General features: G+C 36.9%; 1 protein-coding gene and 1 long non-coding RNA gene across 3 annotated transcripts; one reads left to right on the top strand and one right to left on the bottom strand.

Annotated features, from left to right (window-relative positions):
* Positions 1-513: 513 nt before the first annotated feature.
* Positions 514-6,654, bottom strand: bmf2 (BCL2 modifying factor 2). 2 transcript variants are annotated; one of them, XM_055186942.2, is made up of 4 exons: positions 6,490-6,654; positions 5,019-5,322; positions 4,752-4,942; positions 514-2,721 (listed from the first exon to the last, which is right to left on the bottom strand). In XM_055186942.2, the coding sequence occupies exons 2-4, from the start codon at positions 5,305-5,307 to the stop codon at positions 2,629-2,631; spliced, it is 573 nt and encodes a 190-aa protein (XP_055042917.2). In that variant the 5' UTR covers positions 5,308-5,322; positions 6,490-6,654; the 3' UTR covers positions 514-2,628. The 2 variants fall into 2 exon arrangements, with proteins under 2 accessions (XP_055042917.2, XP_055042916.2); XM_055186941.2 differs by having other exon boundaries at positions 5,019-5,326; positions 6,490-6,652.
* Positions 6,655-6,738: 84 nt separating this feature from the next.
* Positions 6,739-16,562, top strand: LOC129429944 (uncharacterized). Its single transcript, XR_008639334.2, has 3 exons — positions 6,739-6,760; positions 14,494-14,597; positions 15,652-16,562. It is a non-coding gene; the product is annotated as an uncharacterized lncRNA (long non-coding RNA).
* The last annotated feature ends 2,217 nt before the right edge of the window (positions 16,563-18,779 follow it).

Below are 18,779 nucleotides of genomic sequence, written 5' to 3' on the forward strand. Positions count from 1 at the left end.
TTAGCATATTTGTGATGTCATCACATTGTATTTGTGAGCAAAGGCTACCACAATGGATTAAACAACTCAAAACTTTTTTAACTTGACTTTATTTTACTTGTTGATATGTTTTATCATTGTTTAAAATGTTAACATACATAAATGTTAAAATCGAATGTGCATTGGCGGGAAACCTGCTGTAATATTTTAATGCAAGTAAGTGCTCAATAAAGCCATTTTCATTGACGTATATCTTCTTTTTTAGGCAATAAAACAAGTAAAAAATAGTAATTCAACTTAAGTTAACTTTTTAGAATCGATTTTTGACATTTGTGAATCAATTCAGAATCATCTGTCTGCATCGCGATGCATCTAATCCTAAACAGAATCGGATCAAAAGAATCAACCCTAATAAGAATCAAATCCCACCCCTTGTAAAAATAACTACTCTACTGACCAACTACTACTTTTCTTCAGAAAAGTCTCAAATTATATTTTTATGTAGTCTGGTATAAAAAAAAACAAGGCACCAAATGAGTATCCATAAATACTTTAATGCGGTGATAATTGCAGAAAAACTTTAGGCATTTATATTGACAGCATTTGTGGTGTTAAAAAAGACATTTTCATAAAAGCATTTATTACAAGAATTGTGCATTTCTATAGTAAAGTAGCAAAATTTCAAACAAGAATCATCAGTAAAGTCCTGTAAACATTCCCAATAAAATCCAGTTTAATTGATTTCGTAAATGTATTTCTTTTGAAGTGCATCAGGTAGCAGACGCGTTACTTGTGAAGACTGCGCATGCATAAATCACGCACAAGTTCCCTGTCGTTTAGGTGAAAGTCATTTTACTTTTTAGTTTCTGTCCCAAAGAAACGCTTCCAACGCTTTGAAGTATTTTTGAATGAAGCCCAGAGTGATGATGGTCTGAATCTTCATCGTCTGCCTGCTGTTCTAAGGCACCTTCAGTTGTTTGATTGTCTGCAAGTGTTGTTGATACAAACGCACGAGCATTACAGGCACACCCGTCAAAAGAACAACAAGACAGTAATATATCACAGACTGGAAATAACCTAGAAATACAAGAAATGTTTTCAGGAAACCTACTGGTCTGAAATCGAAAGAAATGCTGTGGAAAGTAATGTTTGTCTGTTCAGGCGTGACAACATTAATTTAGTCATAAACCGTGTGAATGTTTCCAATAATGCACAAGTTAACAATATAAAGTTGTAAACTGCAAAGTACAGGCACCTCAGTAGTAGATTGGACCACAAAAAAGCATTTAAGAAATAGGAAATGGAGCCATGACTTAATCTAATCTCATATTTATATTCATTTCGCTTTACATAGATATATGGAAAATAAATAATTACTTATCATATACAAACTCTAAAATATCAACAACGACACCAGATCATAAACCAAGCACGGCCGTATCACTGGGTGCTTATAAAAGAAATCTACACCTCTGAGTTCATTATAGTCCTCGTTTCAGATGAGGATACTTTCCCTCACATTTATAGTTATAAAAAGCTCTTTATAATATCCAGTGCAATATTATATACAAACATATACATTAATCTGACATTATGATTGCATTTATCGCACGGAAACTGGCGGTTTGGTGTTTTTAAAACTCTTGGTTATCCAAAACTGACCCTTTGCTAAGCCTTGTACCCTGCATAAGCTTCACAAAACATCCCAAAAACAGTAAATTGTGTTTAAAACATAAATCTTAAAAAGCAGGATCTACTTTAGAAAAAAAGTAGCAAAAGCGGTTGCTATTGTATTGGTCAGTAACATATTTGGGAGTCATAGCAAAGGGTCAATGAATAAACAATGGTTCAAAACACTGATATCTAAACTAATACCTCAGTGCCTGAGAGAAATTCATTTCATTGATATATGTCAAGGTCTGATATAAAACAGCATAATAGAAATGCAGTGCTGAAGAAAATGCTTCATTAAGGCAAATTCATAAGTTTAAAAACTTTCTGAAGTTTTTCACACATTTTTCATCTGTAAATTGAGTCATGTGGTGCGTTCACCCTTAATGAAAAAGCGTCCTCTTTAGCAAAGACCGACATATATTCATTTTAATAACAAAATTCATATTTCTCTCTTTCTTGTTCTCAGAAATGGCTTAAGATTGATATTCAGGTAGTAAAACTTGTCTTTTCAGTTCTGTGCGTTGGTCCTTTATGAAACAATTACTGGCCTCTGGTTGAGATGTCAAACATCTGTGAACTCCATCCAAAATAACACTGATATGACAGCCAAGCAAAGGGAAGTGAAGCAAGCACAAGTCGTGGGCGACAAGCACTGTTGAGTTCAGTAGACATCGGCAAACACTTTACTGTGTATCTCACTGTCTAGTGAAGCAGGTGTCTTCTGAGAGTTTGTTAAGGCATCCGCTGATAAGTGGAAAAAAATTGGGAAACCATAAGGAAAGAATGTTGAGACCTCAATGTTGATAGGCATCCTGCAGGATAAAAGACGGCACTCCAGGATGACTTCTTTGAAAAAGCAGAAAAGCCTCCGACCAGCAGCAACTTTCCACTGTTTCGTATGCAACTGTTTCGGAGCCGTGTAATCCAGATCAGTGGTTTGTAAAACTCATCTAAGTCCTGAAAAGATGTGGTCGTTCATCTCTGCTGGTCTCCTCGTGGAAACAGGAAGTTGTACAGTGTCGTCACTAGCTGGATTAAACCCAACTGACCTCTTTGATGCCGAGTGAACTGCATGAAAAAAAACAGATAAGATGTAAATATCACAAACTATGACATCTTTTGAAAGTTATTTTTGAGTATTATGCCCCTTGTAGCTTGTTTCTTATTTTTTTTGTGTTTATTTTTGCTGTGCTGCTATGTGGATGGTACACTGAAAAAATTATTCATTTAATTTACTAAATTTTTTAAGGTAAGTGGTCGCAATCAATATATTTAAGCGACATTTAAACAAAAGCTTTTTGTTTTGTATTTCTATTTGGTTTTTGTTTAAATGTAGCTTAAATAAATTGATTGGCGACCACTAACCTTAAAAAAAATTAGTAAATTGAATAAAAAAAAAATGTTTGTGTGTGTAGTAAGGTTCATTTTTATGTTTACTTGGTATATTGTATTTTTCTTATTAAGCAAAAAAAATTACATATCAAATAAAATAAATAAGCTTAGATAACATACATTAAATGAAATTTGACGTTGTTAAGTAACAGCTTTTTTTAATAACCCTTTACGAAAATTAACCATGGTTTTATTGTGGTAAAAGTGTAGTAACTATGGGTTTTTTTTTTGTTTTTGTTTTTTAGTGTATTGATTACTATCAGCAAAACTATGGTTTTACTACAGTAACCATGTTTTTTAAACTATAGTAAAACCATGGTTAATTTTCGTAAGGGGCGTTAATAATAAATCACAGAACGTGTTTGTATAAAAAGTAAACGTTGTTAACTTTAATACATTATAAAAAAATGTACACAGAAGTTTTCAATCCTGTCGTTTTTATTTCAGTGGCGAGTGTCCGCCATTAGATGGCGCCGTCACCTCGAGCATCGCTATGGCCTAGAATCATATTGACTGACAGCTTAAGCGTCCAATCAACACTCAGACCGGCGGGTTTGTGGGCGGGCCGTGTAGTTTCGCTTGACTATTGCAGTGTGTTGCGTAAGCGACTGATTTTTCGTGACCTAGCAAACTTTCGTTAAGATTAAGTTGTATTTTCAACACATACCAGTTAAAATTAGGTTTTTATTCAATTATTTCGTGTAGTTTTATTTATCTGAGGTCATGAAAGAACACAAAAATACAAATACAATTCTAATAGTTTTAAAAATACTAAACATTGTGTTTATCATTATAACCATTTCTTTATTAAGTATCTTTTTAGGTCTTACATAATTTATTGGTGTTTCATTGGTTCCCATCTGCCACATGCAAAAATGAGTAACATCCCACAAATTACCAGCAAAGACCCACAGAAACCATAATAGTTTCCATTAAAACCAATACAATTTCCATTATAACCATTAAATCCATTAGATTTTCTGTGATGGTTCCTATTGTTTTCAGTGGGTTAAAGTCACATTTAAATTGAAACTTTAAAGCTGCATGTTTATGAAACCACCTTCATTAGTTAACATACACAATGACGTTACTTTGGCCTGCGTGTGATATATTGTGGTCACATGTTTTGTCGACGTGGAGGCTGAGTCAGAGTCTAAATTTAGACGGCAGTATAAACGCACACTTCCTCTTACCGAACGCACACAAACTAAAGCCGGCCTGAACAACAGACAAGCTCATCGCATTTGAAAACCCTGACAGCCAGGACTACAACACGAGGGGAGGGGTAGGGCGTGCCAGAAAGTTCGAGAACCACTATGCTGTCATGTTATTTCCCTAAACAAACGTTTTAAATAAATAGCAAGCCCACAAAGCATAATTACCACTACATGATCTCCCCACAGTCATGTGCCTTTAACCAATAACTCATGCTTGCTAAACAAGTGATACTGGTAATGCTCATATTTACTCATATCTTTTGTTCAGTCAAAATAAGTAAACACAGCAATATGAATATTAAACCAATAATGATGTCATTGGTTTCTTTGATCATTTGCATATTCCACGTTGGAGCCATCACAATAGGCGATGATGTCAGCGCACATCGTGACAGTAACCACTTCACGGTCAAAGCACCTGTCAACCAGGTTAACCTCTCGAATCACATGCCTGCATTTGAATGTGAACCAGTCTGAGGTCATTCTTACCAGCTGAAGATGTTCGTGCTGAAACCCATCGCCCATTTCCCGTAATTTACGTCCGATCTGAATCTCCACGCTGTTTTCCTCCTCTTTATCATCTGGCCTCCTTTCCTCCACCCGCCCCTCTTCCGAGCGCGGTGCGCCATCCGGAACGTGTTCGAAAAGGGCAGGGAAGTGTACTCGAAACCCGGCATTGCCTGGAAGATAAAACATTGGTGGATGAGTAACTTCTTAAGTTATTTACAGTCCCATAAACAGATTTTATTCACATACCGTGAAAAAGTGCTCTGGGCTCCCCTGGGGCCGCCATAACCGATGCGATTTCACAATGAGCTCTTAGTGCAGTCCTGACCTCCATATCTCCACAGTGAGATGGTGCGTCTCTATCAGACCCCTGAAAGGGTGCCATATCTCCAGCTCTCGCTGAATTTAAAGTCTGCGTGGATCTGTTTTCAAGCCGTCCGTGTCTGCTTCGAATCGGTCCACGAGGGGCGACTCTGTTCTCTGTGCTCTGGTTTCTCAGTGGTGATTCACGAAGCTGCTCATCTTCATCATCCTCCATCAGCCGAACCAAAAACTGCCTTGAAAAATAGCAAACACAACGTCAGACTGTGATCACACTTCTTAACATGTTGTTGATTCGGTCAGTGTTACATGAATTTACACGGTCCTTTGATCACGGTTTGTGTAGATTTTGTTAGATACTGTTTAACTTAACACCTCCCTGCTCAAAACACAACAATATATTGTTCAGTTTCGTAGCACAGAAACTGATGTGACTACCCAATCTCACTGGGATTGGTCTAAGAGACATTTTTGTTATTAAATTCGGTTTTGGTTTGACAAAAAATATAAGGATACAAATTCAAGAAGCAAATGTCATGAAATCAGCAAGATAAAAACAAAACCACTAAAGCATCAAACAGAAATAAAGAGGTCACATGAAATATGGGGAAAGATTTAATGGGCTCAATAGTTGTCCAAATCAATCAAATCTCTATTATGATCATTTCTGAGATCAAATCTGATGTTTTGGTTTCAATCCAATAGTGTTGAGGGTGAATTCACACTCTATGATGTGTTCACTTTTTACACCTTTTTTGTGTTATGCTATTAAACACATTATGTGTCATTTTAACACATCTGTCACTTTGTGTTGATTTGTGTTGAAGTTGTGTTAAAAGTAACAAAATGTGTTGTTCCAACAATAACAGAGATGTGCGTATTCTGGGACAATGCATTTGACAATGATTGTGTTATTTTTCACACATCTAGTACAACACACAGGTCGTACGAACAAGAGATGTGCACAGACATGTTTATAGTGCATGCGTGCTACAACAAATCCGAGTCTAAATCGAGAGATTTATGACAGATTATAATATTTATGGATTATAATTGATGAGACATACGGTCTTGGTATAATCAAACAAATTACATACATAGCATTAAGTATTCATTTAAAAACAAAACATACAACAACATAAGAATGTGAATGAATACAAACACGTGCGTGCTTTAAATCCTTAAGATAACTAATAAACATCTCAAGTCTTTATTCGCCTCAAATTATCTTTATTATGTAATCTCATTGTTTAGTCAGTTGTTTGACAATCATCAACAAAAATTGTAATCTTACATAAACAATTTTTACTGTATTTACCTAAAAAATACTCGCACCTAAGGGAACGCACTGACTGAACAAAAGACGTAAATAAGTCATATAGAAATTTTAGACACTCACCCCCCGTGCGTGAATGTGTCTGTCAATTGTGTTTTTTATTCCGTATACTTTGTCTGTGTTGTTTTAATCCGTCTTCACACTTCAACACGTTTGTGTTTACTAACACGATTTCGCTCCGCTTTCATTCTGCGCTCTCAGCGCGAGTTGTTTGTATAGGACACGAGCTCTGCGAAAGTCACGCCCACCGGCGGTGACCTCATAGGATAAGGTCATTTCTGTGGAGAGGGGCGGGGCGTCTCACGGTGAGTGTTGTTGGTTCCCGCGGGAAAAGGTCAGTTGAGTTTAGGGTTTGTGTTGTATGTTGTTAAATTTGTGATTCTTTTATCTTAAATACAGACGGGTTAAGTTTTAAACTTTGAGGTGTGTCTGTCTGCGCATGAATCTTTACTCTTTTCTAATACTTCTTTTTGATGCGTCAATAAACAGAGAAACTAAGACACATTTAGTTGTCCCAAACCGCTAAACATTAATAATAAAATACTGTTTAAGTAATATTTCTTTACAAAAGCGACCATTTTGTAATTTACTCATCCTCATGTTGTTAAAAAATGTATGGTAGCTCAGTTGGTAGCATTGCATTATCAATGCAAATCTGTTTTGAGTTCGAATCCCACATGCTGATTAAATGTATACCTCAAATAGACTTTAGATTAAAGCATCAAATGCATGAATGTAAATGTGAATCTTCATTCATCTCTGGTCCATACAAAACTTTATAGTTACTACTTCAAACTCTACAAAGTACCATAATAGATGTACAAATAACATATTTTCTTCAAAGTTAACTAAAAGCAATCATTGATGTCTCAAATTATTACAATTATAACATTGTCATGCTAAAATACACAATATAGTAACAACTATGACACCAATGCAGTGAGTACGCCTACTTTCTTACTATATAATTGGTTTTAGTAGTAACAACATAAACAAACAGCTTTCGTAGAACAAACATAACTTCTGGTAAACTTACGCAAAGAATCAATAACAAGCTAAATAAATAATAGTTCGATTACCTTAGTTCAAATCATAGCTAATGCGTATCAAACACTACACTGAGCTAACATCACTGTGTAAAATATGTACTAATGTATACAATCTTTGGCTGCCAAACCTGGTGATTCGTGGTTATTGCCTCCCCTCGTCTTTAGGAAACCAAAATATGTGTAATTTTTGGCAAGGTTTTTGTTACAAAATTTAGTTTAGCCACTTGCCAGACCGTTAAACTAACAAAGACCGGAAGTTACGCTCCGTCCAGACGCGTAACCGCAATAACGCGCGTGCGTTCGATAAAACCGCCTATGGCCCTGTACCAAATGGCACACTTCATGTGGTCTTTCGGTCTCGTGGCCTTAAATTGAGCGTGCTCGCTTAGTCTACGAGTCCATAGGGTGTCCCATCTGTCATTTTTATGCTCCGAAGTGTGCTCATCAGCGCCCCCTTTGAACCCTTGATGCGGTCTTCGGCAAAGCCCGCACTGCAGCAGGCTTCGCGCACTCTACCAACCCAGAAGTCCTTGCGAAATCAGACGACGGAAGGGAGGAGTTCAAAATGATGGGCAACTTCTCTTCTTATTTCCGGCATGACGTTTGAGTCTGTCCCAAAATACGACTCCGTCATGCACCGTCTTGGACTCGCGTCAAGGGTCTCTATGGTCTGCACTACATGATGTCATCAAAATGTGGACTCTGAGGAGGTCCACAAGTCCAGAGTGTGCCATTTGGGACAGGGCCTATAGAGGGTGAAAATCAGCATGCTATGCTTTGCCAGAAATGTACACTGAGGTCATACATAAGCTTTCAACCAGCTCGCATGTTGCACAACTGTATATTTTTAAAATGGGAGGAAATCCCTGAATTTTATTTTCATAATTTGCTGTTTAATTAAGATGATTGCGACATCTGATATAAGGCTTTGACTTGCATGTAAACATTTATTCCACTTTGCAGAAAATATAGAGATATGTATGGGTTATCGCAATCTATTAAAAAAATTACCGCAACATGAATTTTGGCTAATATTGCCCAGCTACTGTATAAGACGAAATAGTACCCGGATGATCTACTACTTTACTATCACATGAGGCCACGCGAGTTGAGGAGAGTTACAAACAGTGGCGGTCGGTGACATATCTTCACGTAAAAAAACTGTATAAATTACAGTATTACCGTATTACTGGCAACTAGCTGCCAGTCACTTACTGTAGATTTTACATTTATGTTATTTACTGGCCACAGTTTGTTCAAAGTTAAATGAACATTAAACATTTGCAGTCTTTATCTTCTACAGTAAGAGTCTGTTTACACTTGGTATTAACATGTGTTTTCGTCGATCGGATCACAAGTGGACGACGTTAATGCCAGGTGTAAACGGTGTTCAAAACGTTTTGAGCTCGTCCACTTTCGACCACTTTCAACCACATCCAGAGGTGGTCGAAACCACTTTCGATCGGATCGCTTTGGAGTTGCGGAACGCACATGTGGTTGAATGCGTTCGAACAGCCACATGCGACCGCCTTCTCTCCGCCCATTTATCTAATCTGAGGTATTAAACACAAGTTTTACGTCTTTTTTGACTTCTGGCGTGAACATTCGGTGAACAGCGCTATTTTTAGCCTTTCATTGATAAAACTAAGCAGCTGGTCTCCGTAGTTTCGTTTTGAAAGCGTGTGAAAGTTGCGCGATCCTATTTCATCAATTGCGCTGAAAATTCAAAGAAAGCTCTTACATACTCATGTAAAAAACACTGTGCAGCATGTTTACTTGCTAAACAAGCAGTGCACTCCGACATAATATTAGTTTGCGTCCATATAAACTCATATTACTCCCGCTCGGGTTTGAATGACAGCAGAGCGACTCGCCCACCGTCTCACAGACCACCCCCTCATAGTATTCAGCACAGACGCGGTCGAAAGTGGACAAAAGAGACGGATTTAAATACCAGGTGTAAACGTAATGTGTGTCTCTCGTCCACTTGTGATCCGATCGATGAAAACACATCTTAATACCAAGTGTAAACAGCCCCAAAGTTACTGGCAACCAGCTGCATAATTACAACTATTTTTTTTACAGTGTTCCGAGGGGCGCGAATTCAAAATATGTGTTTGTTGCGTCGTGTGAACCATGTGCATCATGCTTCTTGTCAAAATACGAGCCTGTTGCACACGTGTCGAAAGGATTTATAATTAAAGAGATGCTCACATTCACAATATACTCGCAAGACACTCACTTAACACTAAACTCTGATCACACATGAGATTAAGCGAGTAACTGGCAAATGCGAGCGTCTCTTTTATTATGAACCCTTTGGACGTATCTGCAGCAGGTTCGTATTTTGACACTACACGTGATGCACACAAGTTTATATGACAGCCAAACATATGACGGGCTACATACATGTTGTGATGAGCTTCACATCGTGTGCCCTCGAAAAAGAAGTCACTGGCCGTCACTAGCTACATAAATGTGGACATATTATAATTACCAGAAATCTATAAATCAGGCGACTCTAAGTGACAAGTGTATAAAGAAATGTATTCTTTGTGATTTAATTGTACTTTTTAAACAATGCATATGTTAATTATAGTCCTGGTTGTTTTGGTAATGCCATAGGTTAAGGGACATATGCAGTCCTTCCAGAAAACCGCGGCGTTTTTTTGTGAATGTTGCGGGAAAAAATCCTCGATTTTGCAGCACGTTTTCTTAAAAAATGCGCTGGAATATGTCGGATATTTATGCGATGGATTTGCGGGAATTTGCGAAAATTGCGGAACTTGCAAAAACTGCGGAAACTTGCAAAAGCTGCAATGATGTTCACGTCACATAATCACCTCACTTCATAACGTTCCCATGGCAATAGAGGACACGGCTGCGCTTTTGGGAAGTAAATGCAACATTTTTCAACTTTCTTCTAATATATATCACTTTTTGCTACGAAAATGAGGAGATAATGAAATCATGCAAGCACCGCATTTTGTGCACGGAAATATGTAATTAATGCGGCGAAAGTGCGTTGTATTTGGAAAAAATGCAGCCCCGCATAAATATGCGGACTTTGGCTGATTATGCAATATATCGCGCGATCGTACAATCGCGTTTTTCTGGAGGGACTGCGGGTCACATAAAAATTAAAACATGGCAGAATTGGATACAGTGTGTCAAAAATGTATTCATACTACACCCACACATACTCCACTATATTGAACGCACTATTTTAACAATAAACCAGTAGGTACTACTATCTAATCTAATTTAGAACGTACAGTCACAGTACACTTTTTCGTAAAATAAAGTTTCACAAGTTTACACGTACATGAAATCAAAGCAATTCGTAGATTAATTTACGTGTATTTGGCGTGTTGCCAATGGAGGGCTTCAAGTTTGGAATTTGACCTTAACCCAGAGTTCCCCCCTTAACTGGGAAAATAAACCAGCCAAGAGTGAGGTGATGGGGTGGTGGAGGGATGCTGTAAAACTTGTCCCGTGAGAGATGGCTTTATATACCGGCTGCCTCTGGCACTGACTGGTTGATTACCTGAACGTCCACCTCCAAATTTTATTAAAGAGCACCTATGGTCCAATTCACAAATGGTGTGGATTAGTACATGTTAACAATATGCAAAAGGTACATACCCCCAAAGTAAACGATGACGCGAGTTATCGTCTCCACCACAAATCTCTTTTCTTGGACTACAACAAACACACGGATTGTAGGCAACAGTTTACTTCCTGGGATTGGTGATGTAGACAAGAACGACATTATCATAATTCCTTCCGCTTCGACTCACAGCCTATAAGTTAACTCCTGTTAGCATTGCATTGTGCACGAATCTTTCAAACATGGTAAGGAGCGTCACATACAGAGGTATTCAGGCCAATCACAACGTACAGATTAGCTGGCCACTCAGGGACACAGAGCTTTTCAAATCCGTGCGTTTCAGGAAGAGAGTGAAATCTGTACGGTATTTTGAAAATAATGTGTTTTTTTAACCATAAACCACGCAGACACATTATATTATACCAAATACACAAAATAGCGTGTTTTTTTTTCAATATAATAGGTGCTCTTTAAATAAAACTTGTCTGGAATTCCATCTCATAGGAAAGATGGCAATTTGGTAAATATAGACGTTTCATCGGACACGCATGTGTTGCTGCATTACAGGTCTGGCCCGAAGTTAAAGGAATAGTCTACTCATTTTCAATATTAAACTATGTTATTACCTTAACTAAGAAGAGTTGATACATACCTCTATCATCTGTGTGCGTGCACGTAAGCGCTGGAGCGCGCTGCGACACTTCGATAGCATTTAGCTTAGCCCCATTCATTCAATGGTACCAATCAGAGACAAAGTCAGAAGTGACCAAACACATCAACGTTTTTCCTATTTAAGACGAGTAGTTATACGAGCAAGTTTGGTGGCACAAAACAAAACGCAGCGCCCCTCCAAGCGGACTCAAAAGAGGAACCACATTCCATGGCGCAACAGCACTTTTGGGAGTACTTCGACTCGCCTGAAAAGTCTGCTCCCCTTCTCACTCTCATAATGGGAGAGGGAGGGTGTTACTGCGCCGAGTTGAAGTACTCCCAAAAGTGCCACCACGCCACAAAATATAGTTCCTATGGTACCATCGAATGAATGGGGCCAAGCCAAATGCCATCGAAGCGTCGCAGCGCGCTCCAGCGCCCACGCGCACGCACACAGACGACAGAGGGATGTATCGGCTCTTCTTGGTTAGGGTAATAACATAGTCTACTCATTTTCAATATTAAACTATTCCTTTAACTTATTTTCTGTGCTTGTTTATCAGTTTGGCAAGCGCCTAAACTGATCTCTGAAACAAATACCTTGGCGAAAATGTTTTTGTTTCCAAAACACAAGGTGAGACCGTGAGCATGGATCAACGCTGTGTGGATTTGGCCGCCAGGCAAGAATTTAAAGATCTGCAACTAACATTACAGCCTATACTATAACGTTGTCTCAGTTTAATGGTTGATACGCTTTAGCTATGAAGTTAATTTATAGATTATTTATTTTGCTTTTTTATTAAAAATAATATACTGTAAAGCCCTTTGTTATTGATTTTTTGCGGAAGTTAAGTTTGGACCACGAAAGCTGTTTGTTTATGTTGTTGTCGCTGATACCATCAGCAAAATGGATTACACTTCTTTCATGCATTGTACACAACACCCTTTAGCAGAAACTATAGCACAGTAACTTATCGCTTAAATGCAGTCTATAATAACACTGCATGTAAATGCAGATTGAATTTTTTGACTTTTAATGTGACTCGTAGTAAAAATGGCTATTGTGATAGATTTTGTACACATTTCCCTTCCCTACATTCAACTCAAGTGCACTTGTCATTAATGGGCAGTGAGTCACCTGCATATTACATGAACATCTCCCTGTTCTCACTCGGTTGCGATGACATCATCTTTTCTGGCAGCCTTCCGGCTCAGCATTCCTGCACACCACCGCTGCATTTCTGAACCACAAGAACCAAACACGCTTACGTTTTCTTATTAGTGCACTGTTAGAGGAAACTATTCAAGAAAGGAAAGTTGGATACTTTTAAGAGAGTAATATAGGGCAACACATGCAGTGCTGGCAGGGATTTCAGTGTAGATCTGAAGGGGCTTTAGATGAGGAATAGGCAAAGGATTGAAATAGACTTGAAGTGACTCTGTTTCTACGGTAACTGTGGATGGGGAGGTACAGGAGATGAGAACGGAGGCAAAACAAACGCTGGCGATGCCTCCGTGGCAACAGCTACATCATTGGTTCCTGTTTCATAGTAAAGATCTGTTAAAAAAAACAAAACATAAGAGGCCCACGAGACGCCTCCCTCACAACTGCATGTTGCATCAGAAAGATCCTACAAGAGGAAAAGCTAAACACACACAAATCACATGCTCCACTTCGCTCCACCGCAAACCCACCCCACCCGCACCTCTCTCCCGCCAAAACATCTCAGCCTGTAAATCCTGCCCAGAAACCAAACAGCTGACTTCTGCTTCGCTACGATTGGTGGAGCTCCCTAGCAACGGCGTGTCTTTATTCAGCCAATCAGGCACTGAGTTGTCTCTGCTGTCATCCAATGGCAGACAATCCTAGGTCACCCGGGCAGAAACTGTGACTTGGTAACTGTCCGGCAGAACAGAAACCCACTCTGATTGGTGGGATCCGTGCTCGCATCCTCATTGGCTGCCGGTTACGATCTCTCAGTCATTCATATGTTTTTTAGCTGCTCTCTTTCGGCCTGAAGTGATACGCCCACAGCAGAAGATCAATTTTTATTCGTTATGATTGGCTGAGCAGCAACATGGACTCCTAGTAACAAACCACAATTGCTAGACGAGGGTGTGGTTAGACTGCTGTCAATCATACAAATGCTGGCCAAACATGATGTTGTTGCTGGCGTTCTGCTCTCAGTGATGATTACGTATGACAAATGGGCGTTCATTAACTAAAAGTCACACACTTTTTAACGTGTAATATCTATAAAAAAAAAAATTATACAGATGGCATTACAATAATATTTTAGTAAAATTGGAAAACTGCTAGTTTAAGTTAAGAAAATGTAAATAAAAATATGCTTATTCCTGCTTTTACATAAAAAAAATTATTTAAATTGTAACATTTTACGTTTTAATTTAAAAAATAATAATCATTTTTAAAAATCACCTTAAAATATTTGTAGTGCAGGAATACAATTTTGAAGATTTAGCTCTTTATTGTGCATTATTAGGCTTCTGAAAAATCTAATTAAAATAAAAAAATGTAAAAATTATATTATGTTAGACTATGAAACAATAGAAATTTTCTGCAAATAAAAATGTTGTGAACTTTTTGTACAAATTAAGTTTTACTGAGAATTTTTACAATAAATATATGCATCACATAACAACAGATACACCTTAATATTTGTGACTGTCTATAGCTGATCCTTTAGTCTTATTTTCCAAAAAGTATTTGCATGTCTTTCTCCTGTGTGTTGTTAGATGTTTAAACAGAGCTGCGGAGAACCGATTCACCCAGTGAGATGAATGAGTCCCCAGACAAATGACTGCAGCTCCTTTGATAAATCAGACGTGACATCATCCCTGTAAGACTGCATGACATCATTCTGTAGAAAATAGTTGAATGTGTCAGTCAGGTTTGTATCAGAAGGGACTTTCAAAATTTAATCTGGTGCTTTCAGGAATCAAGACATTTTAAAAGTACATATAGTTTAAAAAGTCTTAAATGGTAAGGGTGCTTCACGCTGCCATACCATTTTTGGCCAGATGGTCCCATAAAGTAGGCTGCTTTTATTACCTTATTGGTTAAAACAGAGATTTTGTCAAATTAAATATGTATTTTGCAAGCTGTTCAAAACTGGAGGAAAATAAGAGAGATTAGTATACAACCTTGATTTGCTTGTCAAAGTCACTGTCTGTATTTGAATGATTATTGTCATACGGGCCTTTAAGATGATTTAAAATAAAGTAGTCGTTCCTAAGCTGTGGTATGTTTGTTACCACCAGGGGTAACATCCAAACTAAAGTTGTGTTTGTTAACATTAAAAAATGAATATGTGCACCCTCTAGTGTACAAACAGCACAATGTTAGTGTCACTGTACAAATATTTTGTAGTTCAATTTGCCATGCGATATATATTGAGTTCAATCTGTGCTGTAATCAGATTAGGTTCAGTTTCATGATTTCTGGAGCGAGAGAGTGAGAAATTTGCCTAATACCAAACACAATGATGAGAGAACATTTTTAAACAAAAACTATTTAAAAATCAATGTCTAAAAAAAAGTCATATCTAGTATCAAAATATCTATAATTTAATATCTTTTTTCTCTTATTTTTTGCAATACCATTTGCATTAATTCCACAATTCACATCCTTAGCAATGCATGGATTGCATAGAAATGACGTGAAATAATTGGTGCGAACTGTTGAAAAACGAAAAGAAGAATGAACGGAAAACGCTTACTAAAATTATCCCAAAACAGATACCCAAGTTTGTGGCCTGTGTGTGCGTGCGTGCGTGCGTGTGTGTGTGTGAGAGAGAGAGAGAGAGAGAGAGAGAGAAAGAAATAGAGACATCACTGTTAAAGTATCAGAACTGATGACAACAACAGCATCAAAGGAAACTCTTCTGTCCCCAGCCGGTGCCCAAAGGGAAGCTGGTGACAGGTGATGTCAGCAAACTGCAGTCTGGCATCCAATAGTGTCTCCTGGGATCTCCTGTGAGCCACCTGCAGCCTATAAACCAGTCAGTTTGTGTTTACTAAAAGGACAGATATACCATTATTACCGTTATTATACTTTATTACACAAAAAAAATAAAGCAGCATTAAAAAAATGTTAGATAAGATGCCTCAGATATCCTCGTATATGTTAATGTGTTTTGTCAGAGGTGTCTGTCAAGCTCCATAGTATTTTGTTATTAATAACTGTGATGACTTGGAATATAATTTATCATTGCATGAAAGGTTTTTGATCTTGTGCAAAAGGCCACCATTCCACCATTAGATGTGTTGTTTTTGTAAATGTATTGTGATCATATACTGTATCATTTTTTCTCAGTCTCTTTATTAGAATACAACCAAAAAATACAGGAAATGTGTATGTATATTAAAAACAGTATAAAAGTATAAGCTGAAGTGTCAAGTATTTAGGGTAACTCCCATTTTACTTGAGCAATTGCAGGCAACTGCAGGATCTCTTAAACCTAAATGAAATTAAATCCTAATTTCTAAATCTAATCGAATGACTTCAAGACTTAAGTCTCCTCAAAAAAGCTCAAGATGTGTTGCGTGCCAAGAGAGGTCACGCTAAACACTGACTGATGCCTGATGAAGACATTTAGGTCTTAGTTCTTTTTAATTTTTGTACATATTTCCATTTCTGTTTGTAAAGATACAAAATAATTTAAGAAATAATCAGAGTGAAAAATAAACATGGATGGACATTAAAACTGGTGGTGTTGACATAAGACTTTTGCACAGTAGCCTATACTGTACCTGAATATGACACAGATGATGGTAATATTATGTACTTTGATATACTGAATGATAATAGTAATTTTCCTATAACAACAGCCTAATCATTATCAGCATAATTTAATTAAATACCCTACACAGCTATAGTTTGGCTATAACTACGAACTTGTGAAATCCATTTCCAGTGTGAAAGTAGGTACTTGTTTTTGAACTTTTATGTGTGACGGGCCAAATTCAGAACAAGACATTTTATTCGCTTCATTGCCCTCTACCGGCGATACAGAGACACTGCATGTGACTTAATACAGTTTCTTGTGGTGTCATTCAATATCAGTAAAATCTCATAGACCCCATTATAAAGTATGTTTTATAACAATATTTTTATAATACAAAAAATTACAAATAATAATTATAGAAATATAAAAAATAGGCCAAAGTTACAGAACATCTTAAAATATAATTTGTTGACATTAGTTTTAATCCTTACAAAATTGTAGCACATCACTGCCCCTACACTCTTAAAAATAAAGGTGCTTTCTTTACAGCAATGCCAAAGAAGAACTGTTTTAGTTCTCCAATGAACCATTTAGTCAAGGGTTAAAAGAACCATTTCTTTATTTTTTTCAACCTCAAAGAACCTTTTGTGCAAAAAGGGTTCTTCTAATCTAACAGTTTCTTTGTGAAACCCTATAGCCAAAAATTTTGTATTTGGGTTACAGCATCAGTATTTGGCAAGATAGTGCTAATGTTTATGCATTGTTTGATATGTCATCCCTTATATGTCTTAAAATATTGGACAAGAAAGAAACCATTTTTAAATAATTAACTTTTATGACTTTTATGTCACAAATCACAAATAAGTGATATAACTCGTAGTTTAAATTTCTGTTTTTGTAATTAACAAAAGCAGTTTTTTGTGTCATTGTTTTCTAAGTACACTCTAAAAATGGCTAGGTTATTTGTGACACATGTTAGGTAAATATTGGACAGAACACACCTCTGGGTTAAAATTGACTTATTAACTATGGTTGCATAACATCAACTCAGCATTGTGTCATTTTTAACCCAGTATGTTTTTTGCCCAACATGTGTCTACGGGAAAACAACATCACAAACATTGGGTAGATTATATTGTTTTATTTTTATGTGATGTTTAGGGTAATTGTTGTTTTGTCATCTTAAAATATTAAATGCAATAATTAAATGCCTAAAACAGTATGACAAAAATCTAAATTGTAATTCAAAATTCAGGTTTAAACAATATAACTTTATACCTTTATTTCTGAGAGTGTACTTACTCCATAACACTCTTGACATAGCCTGCTATTTATTCATTGTACATTACACACATATTTTCCTACTATTTGTACTTCTGGTAGATGTTAAACAACACTTTGTTGTTAAAGTTGTATCTATCTGTCTGTCTATCAATCTGTCAACTAACAAAGAAAAGATTATTTGTGTGGAAAAACAAACCAACACCTCTAGTGGCTTGTAAACCACTGCAACCACATAACTGAGTCAGCGGGAGTTCAAATTTAGATTAATTTGGAATAAGAAAAGATAAATATCTCATAAAAGAAAAGCCAGGACGAATATCAAAGTTCCTGTTCCTCATACTGCTTATTAAAGGAACAAAACATTTGAAGAAAAAGTCTAAAATCACAATGTAGAGTTATTATTTATATTCTGGAAATATAGGAAGCAATGTCCATGTTTACTGAAGTTGAGTGATTCAATAGTGATCACATCAACATAATGGTCATCAATATTTTTACATATTATTTTTGTACTGTATATAGATGTTCCTGTTTATAATACAAGGTTTTGTTTGTTCCCTGTGGCAGAGCATCTCATTTGTTAAACAGATAATGAGGTTGAGTTTACTGTAGGCATTTTATGGAAATTTTAGTTATGCATGTGACTTACTCTTCATGGTTAAAGGTTATCCAAACAAAGAGGTTATTTTTGTACATATGAATGCCCTGGGCATATGTGTATTTTTAATTTATTTACAAAATGTACCTCATGTCCACAGTTAAAAATATATGGATCTTTAATGTTGTGGGCCTATTTTTCTGCCAGAGATCCTTGATATCTTGTCTAGACACATGGATCCTGTCAAACTATCAACAAGCAAAACCTGACTGCCTATATGCTAAAGTATCAAACATTAAACATCAACATAAAAATTGGTCCCTGAGCATAAAAATATTTTTTGCCATGGTTATCTCAGTCACCCTGACCTGAACCCTATAAGATTAATGGGGTGAACTGAAGAGGAGAAAGGA

The sequence above is a fragment of the Misgurnus anguillicaudatus genome, chromosome 18 (assembly GCF_027580225.2).
Source record: "Misgurnus anguillicaudatus chromosome 18, ASM2758022v2, whole genome shotgun sequence".
NCBI lineage: Eukaryota > Metazoa > Chordata > Actinopteri > Cypriniformes > Cobitidae > Misgurnus > Misgurnus anguillicaudatus.